At 44.1% G+C, this 14,897-nt stretch overlaps 2 protein-coding genes across 2 annotated transcripts in view; one reads left to right on the top strand and one right to left on the bottom strand.

Annotated features, from left to right (window-relative positions):
- ALDH5A1 (aldehyde dehydrogenase 5 family member A1) overlaps window positions 1-3,702 on the bottom strand; it is a 49,688-nt gene extending 45,986 nt beyond the window's left edge. Inside the window, exon 1 of the mRNA XM_023555696.2 lies at window positions 3,349-3,702. Within this exon, the coding sequence (XP_023411464.2) occupies window positions 3,349-3,702 (354 nt within the window). The remainder of the gene's footprint in view (window positions 1-3,348) is intronic.
- A 7,483-nt stretch (window positions 3,703-11,185) lies between these two features.
- GPLD1 (glycosylphosphatidylinositol specific phospholipase D1) overlaps window positions 11,186-14,897 on the top strand; it is a 59,600-nt gene continuing 55,888 nt past the window's right edge. The window contains exon 1 of the mRNA XM_003416440.3: window positions 11,186-11,319. Within this exon, the coding sequence (XP_003416488.1) occupies window positions 11,223-11,319 (97 nt within the window). The 5' untranslated portion in view covers window positions 11,186-11,222. The remainder of the gene's footprint in view (window positions 11,320-14,897) is intronic.

Raw genomic sequence — 14,897 nt, 5'->3', positions numbered from 1 at the left:
TCTTGCTGTTCGTAAAACACAGCAGGCATGCTCCTAACTCAGTCCTTTTGCTCTAGCTGAATTCCCTTGCCTCCTTTGGTCTTTGTAGCTCATGTCTTCAATGAGGCCTACCAGGATGACATTATTTATATGTATCTTTTTTTTATGTAAATTGTGAAATTCACATAAAATTAACATTTTTTTTAAATGAACAATTCAGTAACATTTAGTACATTCACCATATCGTGAAGCCCACCATCTCTATCTAGTTCTAAAACATTTTCATCACCCCAAAAAGAAGCCCCATGCCCGTTAAGCAGTTAACCTCTATTCCCAATTCACTGTTTCTATGAATTTACCTATTCTGGAAATTTCATACAAATGGAATCATAGAATATGTGGCTTCTTCTGCCTGGCTTCTTTCACTTAGCCTGTTTTCGAGGTTCATCCACATTGTAGCACTTTATTCCTTTTTATGACTGAATAATGTCCCATTGTGTCCACAATTTGTTTATCCATTCATCTGTTGATCTATATGTGGGCTGTTTCCACTTTTTGGCTATTGTGAACAGTGCTGCTACAAACATTTGTGTACAAGTATTTATTGAAGTCCCTGTTTTAAATTCTTTTGGGTATATTCCTATGAGTAGAATTCCTGGGTCATATGGTAACTCTACGTTTCGTTTTTTGAGGACTCGCCAAACTGTTTTCCACAGTGGATGCACCATTTTGCATTCCCACCAGCAATGGATGAGGGATCCAATTTCTCCACGTCCTCGCCAACACCTGTTGTTTTCTTTTTACTTGTTTTGTTATAGTCATCTTAGTGGACGTAAAGTGGTATCTCGTTGTAGTTTTGATTTGCTGTCTTAGTTATCTACTGTTGCTATAACAAATATAGCACAAGTAGATGGCTTTAACTAACACAAATTTATTTTCTCACAGTTTGGGAAGCTAGAAGTCCAAATTCAAGTGTACCGGCTCTAGGGGAAGGCTTTCTCTCTCTGTGGGCTCTGGAGGAAGGTCCTTGTCTTTGAGATTCTGCTTCCAGGCAATCTTCACGTGGCTTGTTCTCTCTCTTGCCCATCTCTGCTCTGCTCCCTTGTTTAATTGCTTTTCTATCTCAAAAGAGATTGACTCAAGATATACCCTACACTAATCCTGCCTCATTAACGTAACAAAGACAACCCATTCCCAAATGGATTTATAACCACAGGCATAGACGTTAGGATTTACAACACCTATTTTTGGGGACACAGTTCCATCCATAACATTTGCATTTCCAAGACTAGGGATGTTGAGCACCTCTTCATGTGCTTATTGCCCATTGGAATATCCTCTTTGGAAAACTTGCTATTCAGTCCTCTGTTATACCACATGTTGGTCTTGCCTCTGGCCCACAATGCCTTTTACCCAGCTCTACTTTTTTCTCTCGTAGCTTTGATCGCTTCTAACACACTTATTTACTTGTATTTTATGTGTATTGCTTAACCTCTGTTATGGATTGAATTGTGTCCCCCGCAAAATGTGTGTCAATTTGGCTAGGCCATGATTCCCAATACTATGTGGTTGTCCACCATTTTGTGATATGATTATCCTATTTGTTGTAAATCCTAGCCTCTACGATGTTAAAGAGACAGGGTTAGAGGCAGTTATGTTAATGAGACCACTTGATCTACAGGATTAGGTTGTATCTTGAGTCAATCTCAATAAAAGAATCAAGCAGAGAGGAGAAGGACCTCACAGCAACAACGAAGAAGTGCCCGGGAGCAGACTGTGTCCTTTGCAACCCGGGGTCTCTGCACTGAGAAGCTCCTAGACCAGAGGAAGATTGATGACAAGGACCTTCCCCCCACAGCCAACAGAGAAAGCCTTTCCCAGGAACTGTCACCGTGAATTTGGACTTTTAGCCTCTTAGACTGTGAGAGAATAAATTTCTGTTTGTTAAAGCCATCCACTTCTTTAGTGCTATTTCTATTATAGTAGCACTAGATGACTAAGATAACCTTCAACTACCCCCTCATATGAGGTCCACAAGAACAGGAATTTTTGTTTTGGTTTTATTAACTGATGTATCTATCCCAGCACCTCCAATACTGCATAGCATATAACAGACCCTCAGTAAATAATCTGATATTGGGCTCTCTGGTACTTGGACTACTTGCTGTATGTGTTCCCTCAGAGGGAGGACTCTGAAGCATAGGGGAAAATGATTTCACTGAGCTGGCTTAAAAATCTCTCAATTTCAAGATGTGCTATAATAAACGGAGGGAAAAAAACCTCTTAAGTTGTCTTCTTCTTACTTCCCATCTGACCCCTTCCACCTCAATTCTCCAGTGTTCTCGAAGCCAACAAACACCAGCATCTACGGGTGGCACAAATGGTTAAGTGCTAAGCCAGAGGTTGGCAGTTTGGACATACCCAGAGGTACCTTGGAAGAAAGGCCTGTGCCATCTGCTTCCAAGAGGTCAAAGCCTTGAAATTCCTATGGAGTACAGTCCTACTCTGCACACATGGGGTCGCCATGAGTACCAATGGACTCTATAGCAACTGGTTTGGTTTTTTGATTATCCAAAACCCAAACCAAACCCTTTGCCAGGGAGTCCATTCTGACTCATAGCGACCTACTGGACAGAGTAGAACTGCCTCATAGGGTTTCAAGCCTGTAAGCTTTTTGGAAGCAGACTGCCACATCTTTCTCCCGGGGAGCAGCTGGTGGACTAGAACCTCTGACCTTTCGGTTAGCTGTTCAGCAACAAACCACTGTGCCACCAGGGCTCCTTTTTCTGCTTATCCACTCATACTGAAAACCAGGGCTGTCATCCTGGGCCGGTGTCATCCTGGACTCCTCCTTTGCCCTCCAAAGCCAATCACAAAGCCTGACTGTTTCTACAGTTTTCACCATCCCTAATTCCACTACTTTAGCCCAGGGCATTACCAGCTGTTTTCTGGACCACCACAGCAGCTTCCCGCGTGCTCTCCTTGCAGCAGGGGAGGTATTTGAGAGCCACAGGTGCTCTCTCACCTTCCCTGACCGTCTTCCCTCACCAGAACACGATCGGGCCTCATGTATTGTTCATTGTAACACTCAGCTCACCTGCAATTACGTGCTCGTGTTCTGTCTCCCTTAAAGGACAGTATGCTTCATAAGGCTTGAGGACTGGGGCCGTGTCCCTAGCGCCTGGCACAGTGCCTGGCACAAAGCCGACGCTCTAAATGTATTTGTTCGTCTCCTTTCTTGTTTCCGCGACCTTCCGCATTGTGTACCCGGGGAAATTGGGGAGAAGAAGTGGCGCGGCTAGTTTACGTTGGGGCAAAGCCCCTCTGTTCCCCGACCAGCCCTGCCCCTTGCAACCCGTGCACTCTCACCTTGGCCGAGACTCCCCTCCAGCTGCAGAAAGCCTCGTAGGCGGCGCGCACAGCGGCGCGGGCTTCGGGCGCCCCGCAGTCGGCCACTTCGCCCAGTGAAGCGCCGCTGGCCGGGTCGTGCACGGGGAAGGTGGCGGGGGCCTGAAGCCAGCGGCCGCCCACGAAGCCGTCGGTGCGCAGCACCGCCGCGGGGAGGCCCGCCGGGCCCCGGCCATAGCCGCGGAGCGGGGCCGGGCCCGGCCTGGGCTGCACAGAGAGCCCCAGACGGCCGGCGCGGGGACAGGGACCGCGGACGGAAGCCACCTGCGAAAGGCGCTGGGCCCCGCAGCTCTGCAGCCGAAAGCAGGTCGCCATGGCCTGCGCCTCGGCGACGGCGGCAGGAAGCAGGCAAGCGCACGCGCGCGCACGCGAGCTCAGGGGCCGCGGGGCCGCGGGGCGGCTGGAGAAAGGAGGCGGCGGCGGGGAGCGGAGGGGGAGGGGAGGACGCGCTCAAGGTTGCCCAGACTCGGAGCTGCGCCCCCTCCTGCGTGCTTCGTGCTGCACCGCCGCGCCAGGCTAGACCTTGCCCTGAGTATAGTGGGGCGACCTTTTCCCAGGAAGGGCTGGGACAGGGGCTGGGGAATGCTCGCCGCAAGATGCACCTTCGAACCCACGTCACCTGTTCCCCTCACGGGTGCTTATTTGTCTGTAACTGTTCCTTAGCCCCCAACCTCAGAGAAAGAAGATTATTTTTGGGTGGGAAGCCCGGCACCCAAATCCGGCAGCTCCCCGGCCAAAGGAATCTGTGGTCGGTCCATAGATAGGCTGGCTCTTGGCGCGACTGCCAAGGGCATGATCACCTTTCCCCATCGCTGCAGCTGCAAGAATTGAGGTGAAGGTTCTCCGCGTTCTGCTACCGGGAAGTTTTTCTGGATGTGCGTCTAGATATTCTCTCCAATAATTGGGAGCAGGGGTGCTGCTCACACCTAACAGCGGGTTTTAGAGACGAGCAGACTTGAATCCAAAGTCACAATCTGTTGCTGACAAGCTATGTGACCGTGCACATTACTTAACCTCAACCCCCTCATTTGTAAAATACTATGCCTACTCATAGGTTTGTTCTGAAATAACGAGGTAGTGTAAGTAATGCCTAATACAGTTGGTACATTAAATTCAGTATAATGTTCAAAGTCATACTATTTGTCCTGGATGAAGCCACCAATACCTTAAAAGTTAGGCTGCCAATTAGTAAATGAAACCATTTATCAAAGTCAATCAGTCAAGGCATAGGATTGGACATACTAATGTCACTTTGTTCAGTCTGTATGCTGAGCAAGTAATCTGAGAAGCTGGACTATATGAAGAAGAACACAGCATCAGGATTGGAGGAAGACTCATTAACAACCTGTGATATGAATATGACACAACCTTGCTTGCTGAAAGCAAAGTGGACTTGAAGCACTTACTGATGAAGATCAAAGACCACAGCCTTCAGTATGGATTACACCTCAACATAAAGATAACAAAAATCCTCACAAGTGGACCAATAAGCAACATCATGATAAATGAAGAAAAGATTGAGGTTGTCAAGAATTTCATTTTACATGGATCCACAATCAACACCCATGGAAGCAGCAGTCAAGAAATCAGATGACACATTGCATCGGGCAAATCTGCTGCAAAAGACCTCTTTAAATTGTTCAAAAGCAAACATGTCGCTTTGAGGACTAAGGTGCTCCTGACCCAAGCCATGATATTTTCAATTGCCCCATATGCATATAAAAGGTGTACAATGCATAAGGAAAACCGAAGAAGAATTGATGCATTTGAACTATGGTGCTGGTGAAGAGTGTTGAATATACCATGGACTGGCAGAAGAAAGAACAAATCTGTCTGGGAAGAAGTACAGCCAGCATGCTCCTTAGAAGTGAGGATACTGAGATTTCATCTCACGTACTTTGAGCATGTTCTCATGCTTGGTAGAGGGTCAGCGGAAAAGAGAAAGACCGTCATCAAGATGGATTGACACAGTGACTGCAACAATGGGCTCAAACATAGCAACAATTGTGAGGGTGGTACAGGACCGGGCAGTGTTTCATTCTATTGTACATGGGGTTGCTATGAGTTGGAACTGACTCGACAGCACAACAACGTCACCTTTAAACATCATTCTTCATCTAGTCAAAAATTAAACTCGGCCTAAAACTCCAGCAAGGAAACTTAAAACTTAATGAAGATAAAGGTTAAGATAGTAGAGCTGTGCTCAGCGTTAAGGAGCGCTGGTGGTGCAGTGATTAAAGCACTCGGCTACTAACCAAAAGGTGGGCTGTTAGAACCCACCAGCAGCTCTGTGGGAGAATGATGTGGCAGCCTGCTTCCATGAAGATTACAGCCTTGGAAACCCTGTGGGGCAGTTCTACTCTGTCCTATAGGGTCTTTATGAGTCGGGATTGACTCCACAGCAACAAGTTTGGTTTGGTTTGGTAGTCTGAACATGAAGTCCCTGGGTGACGCAAACAATTTACTCACTTGGCTGCTGGCCAAAAGGTTGGAGGTTCAAGTCCTGCCAGAGGTACCTCAGAAGAAAGACCTGATGATCTACTTCAGAAAAATCAGCCATTGAAAACCCCCTGGAGCACAGTTCTGCTCTGACGCACACGGGGTTGCCGTGAGTTGGAATCCACTCAAGGACAGTTTTTTTAGTCTCAACCTACTTCCCCATTTCAATTCCTATGGTGTTAAGAGCCTCTTATTAGCTTTTTTGGAGCCTGTGGGGTGTTCATCTTTTTCTAGGGCACTGAATTCTTAAATTGGAAAATACCAAGGCAATAATTTAAATTTTGGACTTTGTTTTGCTGAGCCAGAGCCGTTCATTCTTGAGTCAGTTGGATCTGGCAGAAGTGATAACAGCAGGGTTTCATCTTGTGTGTGTGGATTCACTATTTCATTCTATATTTTACAGAAGGAATCAGAGAGAGAGGGGGAGCGTATGTCCTAAAAGCCAGGCTGCCAGCTGATTATCTCGCTTGAAACTGAGGAGCTGGCACGTTTACATCTGCTGCCTCCAGAGGGAGCACGACTAAGAGCGGATTTCCAGCAATTTGGGGAACGCTTTTTTTTTTTTTTTTTTTCAGTTTAATTGAGGAAACAGGCCCAGAAAGGTGACGTCAACTGTGGCTGCCATGACCCAGAAACTACTCTAGCTGCTTATCTTTTTAAGGTTCCGTCCCAAATGGACCCTCCACTTCTGGCTGACTTATCCATTGAGCCTAGGAACTACCATACTTTTAGTGGTCCACAAAAAAGTGTTTTAATTTCTTCTAAAAGCACAGAAAAAAAAGGGAAGTTTTAGATCAAATATTAATATAGTCATATACTTACCAAATGCATAGGTAGAATATTATTTTTAATTTTTTAAAATGGAGATAGGGGCCCACAAAGGCAAAAGTGCTTAAAAAAAAAAAATCAAACCCAGTGCCGTTGAGCTGATTCCGACTTATAGCGACCCTATATTTTTTTTTTACAGGACAGAGTAGAACTGCCCCATAGAGATTCCAAGGAGCACCTGGCAGATTCAAACTGCTGACCCTTTGGTTAGCAGCCGTAGCGCTTAGCCACTACACCACCAAAAGTGCTTGAAAAAAAGTGCTTAGGACACAGGAAATTCACAATTATGGCAAACACCTCTTCATGCCCTCTATAAACCCCTATTCAGAGTGGGAACAATTCCTTCCTGGCTCTTGTCTTACTTCTAGGTTGCCCCTATGCCCCTCATAGCTCACTGAGACCTTCGAAGATAAGATCCTAGGCAATAGGGACCTCTTCCCTCCTTTCTCCTTAGCCTGCCCTTATCCCAGGCACCTCCACCTTCCAGTCACCTGCCTTCTCTCTCCCTATTTGCTATAATGACACCGTTAGCACAGCAGCGTTTTAGACTTGTGAAGTGACCTGAAATTGTATGCTTTATCGCAAACGTTTCTAGACGTGAAAACTGTGTTTTATCTATCTCCACAAGGAGACCCACCTTCACTTAAAAAAAGCCCCACCCAATTTTGCTTTATCCAAAAAAAAAAAAAACCCAATCCTGTTACCATCGAGTTGATTGTGACTCATAGCAACCCTATAGGACAGAGTAGAACCTCCCCATAGGCCACAGGATTTCCAAGGAGCGGCTGGTGGATTTGAACTGCCGATCTTTTGGTTACCAGCTTGAGCTCTTAACCACTGTACCACCAGGGATCCTATATAAAAAAAAAAAAAAAATTGTTATGAAAGATGTATTGCTGACTACCTGAGTGTAAAGGAAATTTTCTTTATTATTTTTAAGTTTAGTAAAGAAGATACTTAACAGAGGTCTGTGTTGCATCTTTGGGGAGAGGGAAAAATTTTTTTTCTTTTCATTTTTTAACACTTGAATCCCTTTGAATGGTATTTCTTTTTGTGTGTGTGTGGGAGGGGAATGTTTTTGAATGATAACAGTTGTTGCTAGGTGAGAACCACAGGTTTTGCTCAGCGTGACTTGTTACAGCCAATAAATAAGAGGCCTAGGTGAAAGATGCCTTTATTTCGTTGCACAAGGAGAGGAGCAATCAGGGCTGCTGCCTCCAAGACTTCTCGCAGGCAGCTTGGGGAGGTGGGCTTCTACAGAGAGCAGACAAGGAAATGCAAATTCATCATGAATATCCAGGATTGACCTTCAAGCAAGTGCTCAGAGCTTGGGGATGACTATGCATTTTCTTTAGACAAGAGTTCAACTCTCTGGGAGGGAGGAATAGGTTGATTTCCTTCATTAGCATGTTAAGTCTCCACCCAGAGGCACGGAGCTTATATGTATTTTTCACTTAATGAGCTGATAGGTCACTTGAAGTGTAAAGATGGTGTAGAAAACCTGTTACAACCGGTTCAGGCCTGCTATGGCTGTTCTGTGGTTATCTGGTCAAGGACAATTCCAGAAGAATACACACCCTCTTCTCCCTGATGTAGGCGGATAAGCCAGAGCAGGTGTCTCTTAGAAGGATTAGGCTCTGAGGCTGCCTGCCTCTTAGTCAACATGCGTTGAGCACTTACTGTATGCCAGGTTCTAGTCTAAGCACTTCACATTTGATCCTCACAACAGCCTTTTAAGGTGGGTATTATTATTATCCCTATTTTAATAGATAAGGAAACCGAGGCATAGAGATTTTTAGTAACTTGCCCAAGGTCATACAGATAGAAGGTAACAGAACAGGGATCCAAATGACGGCTCTCTGGCTCTAAAGCCTATATTCTTCCTATTCCTTCCTTAATGTAACTGCACGTTAACTTCTCAACTTTTGTGTGTATTTCCAGAAGAGCGCTAAGTGATAGAATCATGCTGTCTCATTTATAACAAAACCACCTGTATTAGGGAAGGGAGTATGGGGTGGAAAGAAAAATATTTCTATACGTTTATGATTTGTGAGATCGTTTTCATTGTAATTCAGACAATATTGTGAGCTATATTTTAACTTTTGTTTAAAATCCCTATCTTTGGTGGTTTCATGATTACAAAAGTAATACAAACGTCATAAAAATTTAAGCAATATTGTCATATAAAGCCCATACTCTTAACCATTGCACTATACTTCCCCTCAAAGCAAATAACTTCCTTCTATTTTATTATGCTAGTATTTTTTATATCAGATATTCTTAAACCAATGAAATTAAGTCACTGTGCACCTTAAACACAAAAATATATAATGAAAAATTCAGGGTTAGTATTGCTTAGCTACTGAGCCCGTTTCCTTTCATGGTGGTTTTGGATGGATTGGTTTTATTTAAATAGGGTTAGGTATTCCGAGGCAGCATTATTTTTTTCCTTGCTGACCCGTTGCAACCCTGTTATTCTTGCCACTGATTGACTACTCTTGGACCTTCGGAGCGTACCAACACCCCAAGACATACCTGCCACCACCTCACCCACAGGCTGTGGAAGCCCAGGGTGAGAGGGTAGCCCTTGGGGCATAGAAACCTATGGTGGATGGTGGGGACTAGGGGACATCAGGGAGGGCACGCTTTGTCTAGGGGACAATTGGCCCCTCAGCTGCAGTTGATTGCCGTGTTACATGGGAATGTTGGTTCATGAGGCCAGTTCTTGTGGTTTTTAAAGACAAGCTAGAAATCTAGATTTCTATGTGGATTTTCCCATTTAAAAATGTTGCCCTAGGTGTATAAAGCATCCTGGTTAGCCAAACAATCTTGTCTGATTATGACCTCTGGCCTATAAAAAAAAAAATAAGTAACCAAAAATACCAAACCCAGTGCCGTCGAGTCGATTCCGACTCATAGCGATCCTGTAGGATAGAGTAGAACTGCCCCATAGAGTTTCCAAGGAGCGCCTGGTGGATTAAAACTGCTGACCCTTTGGTTAGCAGCTGCAGCACTTAACCACTGCGCCACCAGGGTTTCCGGTCTATAAGTAGTCAGAGGCAATTCATGGCCTCAACGTTGGGGGATGGCTGCGGCATTCCTCACCTGGGGCTTTGCAGGTGGCTGAGTTAAGATTACAGAGGAAGCTCTTGGCAGACAACCGAGGGTCTCAAACCACACCATCTTCCCTTATTCATCTCTTCCATTTGGCTAATCTGAGAACGAATACCATTTCCTCCCACCTAGGTGGCATAAACATTTGTGCTTGACTACTAACCTACAGGTTGGTGGTTCAAACCCCCGAATGATTCCGTGGAAGAAAGACCTGGCGATCTGCTTCCATAAAGGTTACAGCCAAGCAAACCCTATCTAACACAGGGGGTCGCCATGAGTCAGATTCCATTAGAAGGCAATGGGTTTTTTCTTGCTTTAATGAAAGAAAAGAGATTATGTTTTTAACTAGATGTGTATTTGAGCTTTCAGAGCGCCATCGTTCCCATGAAGAGATTAACCTCACTAACCCTATTCCTATGGTTAAGTGCTATCGATGGGATACTTTATAACAAGTATATTCTGAGCCTAGCATTTTCTAAACCTTCATTTCTTGGCCCTAACTCTGCCCCCCAGGTGGAGTCAGCTTCTTTGCTTGGGCTACAGGAATCTGCCCATTATCAGGCTCCAGATAAGGCCTATAAGAACAACCAGAGGTAGGCAGGCCAGGTGTGGTTGCTCTTGTGTAATCTCAAACCAGTGTCAGTATCTGTTGCCAAATACTGAAAGAGAATCCGATTCCAGTTCATCACCATCGAAGCTGTCCCAGCATCTGTGACTCCGGAGGCCGAGGAAGCAGGGCAACCTGATAAATGCTTGGAAAGGATGTATGAGCGATCAGCCCTCGTAAGGTGAGGTGGTTCAATGTAGCAACTACCCATCTAGACAGGCGAGTCTCTTTAGAAAGCAAAAAATATCTGGAGATAACCTGGCTTGTGTCTCCATACAGATTTCATATTACAATGAAATTCGGAGAAAACCTCAGTCAGAAAATGGTAATCTGTTTTAGATTTTAGTTCATCACTTCCCCCCGCCGCCGCCCCACCACCATGGACAGAGTTGGTTTGGTGTTCTGGTGAAGCTAAATAGTAGTTGGATAGTTGAGTTCATTGGAAAATAATGTTATTTGGAAATGAGGCTCGGTTTCCTGTGTCAATGTTCTGCTTAGAGGGAAACCAGTGGATCTCTGCAGGCAATGTGTTTTAGATTTTGGTTTATTGCTTTTTTCTCCCCCGCAAGATGGACAGGGTTTGTTTGCTATTCTGGTGAAGCTAAACAGTAGTTGGACAGTTGACTTCATTGGAAAACAATATTATTGGGAAATGAGGCTCGGTTTCCTGTGTCAGTGATCTGCTTAGAGAAGAAGCAGTGGCTGTCTGCTGGAATTTCAGAGTCTCTGAGCTGCTGAAGCCCTGAGTGATTCCCAAATCCCCGGAGGAGCCGTGAATAATGAGAGCATGTCTGCTTTCAGGTTCTGGTCCAGCCTGCTGGTTTTGCTGGGGTATCTCTGCCCTGGAGGTTCATCGTGTGGCATTTCAACACACGTAGAAATAGGTAAGTCCTGGTGCCTTGTCATGCTATTGAAAGGACAATGAATGTGTCAAAAGAATTTGAGGGAAAGATTTAATCTCTTTCCCGTGTCTTGATTCAATTTTCCTCAGCTGCATGGAGCAGCAGGATAGGGAAGAGGAGAAAGCTGTGATTGGAGTCGTCCAGGGGTGGGGACTATCCGGGTGAGTTCATTGGCGGGGAGTTGGGGGGAGCAGGTAAGCAAGAGAGTGGATGGCTCCCTAGGTATTTCTTTGGGCGGGTAAATAGTGAGTAAAAGAAAAAAAGTTTTTTTTTTTTTTTTTTCTTTTACTCGCTAGAGACTGCAGCAAAGCAGAACTGATGGAATGGGCAAGAAGATAGGTATAATGTTTTAAGTGGTTGTTGCTAGTTGCCATCGAATTGATTCCGACTCGTGGCATGGCCATCCCATGTGCTCCATAGGGTTTTCAAGGCTGCGACCTTTCAGAAGTAGATTGCCAGACCTTTCTTTCAAGGTGCTTCTGGGTGGGTTCAAACTGTTAACCTTTTGGCTAGTAGTGGAGCACGTCGTCGTTTGCCCCACCCAGGGACTCCTAATATTGTAGGAGTGAGAATTTTTTGTTGTTTCCCATGCCTGAGGACAAGCATTTGCAAGTATATGAAAAGGGCTAGGTATAGCTGTGGTAGTGGGTCCCCTGAGTGAAGTGGCTTTAAAGGTGGTTGGCTTCAGGGAGGTTAAGAAGTAATATATAAAGGTGTTTGAATGGTCATCTACTTTGACATTAGAGGTGCCCAGAATGATGGCAGGAGTTGGGGAGGAGAGGGTTACAGCAAGCTGGTACCAACAACCCATGGCAAAGGTAGAGCCATCTGGATGTAGGTAGGTGTGGCAAGATTATGGCTCTTATAATAAAATGCATTTGTAATATTTTTTAACATGTGGGAAGTATGAGCCAATTTGTAATATAATTAGATATGATTATATCCTACAGCAAATTTCAGGTTAATTTCAGATATACCTGATATTCTGGGTTTTCTTTAGATAAAACCAGTAATGATTGTTTGTAGTTATATACCGCAGAACAAGATTAAAAATAAAATAGGGAAACTTGCCAGGGTGAAATAGACCTAGGTATTGAGCTACGGTAGACAAGAACCCTTAGAATTTTATGACTTGAGGTCTTTAGTCCAATTCCTTAATTTTACAGATGAGGCATCTGACCCCAGAAAGCTTCCCCAGAGTTTCCCAGCTCACGTTTTAGTGGCAGGTCTAGAATTACATGTCCTGACAGCTAGTCCTGTGTTCTTTTCATTAAACATTTACTGCTAAAACGGAGGCAGGAGATACTGGAAAAGAGAATCCAAGGTAGGTTCTAATAACAGCTCTGCTGTAAACTAGATGTGTGATGCTGGGCAAGTCACTTTATCTCTCAATTCCTCTCCTATAAAACAAGGGAGTTGAACTTCTTAAATTTTACTGTGTCTTCCAATTCTTCCAATTCTAAGATCTGTGAAATTCCTAAAACCTGTTCTGAAGTGGAACAAGCCTAAGTGGAAATATTCCACTTTTTAATTCTTAGAGTTTAAAGATTTACACAACAGATGAAATATAATTTTTAAAAAATTTTTACTGTGCTTTAAGTGAAAGTTTACAAATCAAGTCAGTCTCTCATGCAAAAATTTATATACACCTTGCTATATACTCCTAGTTGCTTTCCCCGTGATGAGACAGCACACTCCTTCTCTCCACCCTCTATTTTCGTGTCCATTCAGCCAGCTTCTGACCCCCTCTGCTCTCTCCTCTCCCCTCCAGACAGGAGCTGCCCACGTAGTCTCATGTGTCTACTTGAGCCAAGAAGCTCATTCCTCGCCAGTATCATTTTCTATCCCATAGTCCAGTCAATCCCTGTCTGAAGAGTTGGCTTTGGGAATGGTTCCTGTCTTGGACTAACAGAAGGTCTGGGGACCGTGACCTCCGGGGTCCTTCTAGTCTCAGTCAGACCATTAAGTCTGGTCTTTTCATGAGAATTTGAGGTCTGCATCCCACTGCTCTCCTGCTCCCTCAGGGATTCTCTGTTCTGTTCCCTGTCAGGGCTGTAGTCATCAGTTGTAGCTGGGTACCACCTAGTTCTTCTGGTCTCAGGCTGATGTAGCCTCTGGCTTATGTGATCCTTTCAGTCTCTTAGGCTCATAATTACCTTGTCATTTGGTATTCTTCATTCTCCTTTGCTTCAGGTGGGTTGAGACCAACTGATGCATCTGAGATGGCTGCTTGCTAGTGTTTAAGACCCCAGACACCACTCTCCAAAGTAGGATGCAGAATGTTTTCTTAATAGATACTCTGCCAATTGACCTAGACGTCCCCTGAAACCATGGTCCCGAAATATAAAATTTTTAATAAATTCAGATGATTACCTTTCTGTAGCAGATGCCAAATGAAGGTCCTAACAGACATTTAAAGAGTAAAATATATATTAATGTGAACATAATTGAAAGCAATTCCCAAAATAGAATCTGCACAAATTTTGAGAATTGTTTATATAAAAGGAGACTAAAATGCCAACATTTACTTAACTAATAACTTGGATGAGTTTATAAATATCTTGATTGTTCCCTTTTTCAGTTCTTATATAGGACCTAAGTGGAAGGTTTACATTTATGTAAGCTAGTTAATTATAATTGGCTTCATTTAGTGGTTTTGGTTGATAAATTAGGTTATTAACTTCCTATATGCAGGTTATTTGTGTCGATGTGGACTTGTCTTTTATGGTGTCAGTGCTTGTAATATGTTGTTGTTGTGTGCTGTTCAGTCAATTCTGACTCATGTCAGCCCTTCAGGATGGAGTAGGACTGCCTCATAGGGTCTCCTAGACTGTAATCTTTACGACAACAGGTCGCCGGGTCTTTTTTCCCACAGAGCTGCTTGTTGGTTAGAACTGCCAGCCTTTCAGTTAGCAGCCTAGTGCTTAACCATGGTACTGCCAGGCTCTTTGCTTATCATACAGTGGTGGTTGTATACTTTTTTTTTCTCTCTTTTTTGGAGTTCTGATGGTTCAGTGGTTAAGACCTCAGGCTGTTAACCAAAAGATCAGCAGCTCGAATCTACCAGCCCTTCCTTGGAAACACCGTGACACAGTTCTACTCTGTCCTATAGGGTCGTATGAGTTGGAATTGACTCAACAGCAACGGGTTTTATTATACTTTTTTTGTTGTTTGAATTAAATTGGATATGATTCATGATAAAATTAGGGTATCACCTTTGCATATCTCTTCAGAAAGGATGTTAGTCTTCCTATTGATTCTAAGAAGATTCAGAGTGTGGAGGAGGGCATGTACGTATTTGTGAGTGTGAGTATGTAGGCGAAGTAGATGACTTGAGGTTTTTTTTGTCCTTCCAAATGGTCCAGTGATGAAAGAATGTTTGAGGATCACTGACCAGTCCGTGGTTTAGGCCCCTTATCATATTTCCTACTTAGGTTTATCTACCTCAGTGGATTGTTCTGAGGCAAAATATGATGATGGTAAATTCTATTTACTGAGATCCTACCATGTATCAACCATTGTGCTCGTCACTTTGCATTGATTTTCTGTGATTCTCTCAA

The sequence above is a fragment of the Loxodonta africana genome, chromosome 1 (assembly GCF_030014295.1).
Source record: "Loxodonta africana isolate mLoxAfr1 chromosome 1, mLoxAfr1.hap2, whole genome shotgun sequence".
Taxonomy (NCBI): Eukaryota; Metazoa; Chordata; class Mammalia; order Proboscidea; family Elephantidae; genus Loxodonta; species Loxodonta africana.
The sequence above is the reverse complement of the archived record's forward strand: the minus strand, read 5'-3'. Positions and strand labels throughout refer to the sequence as shown.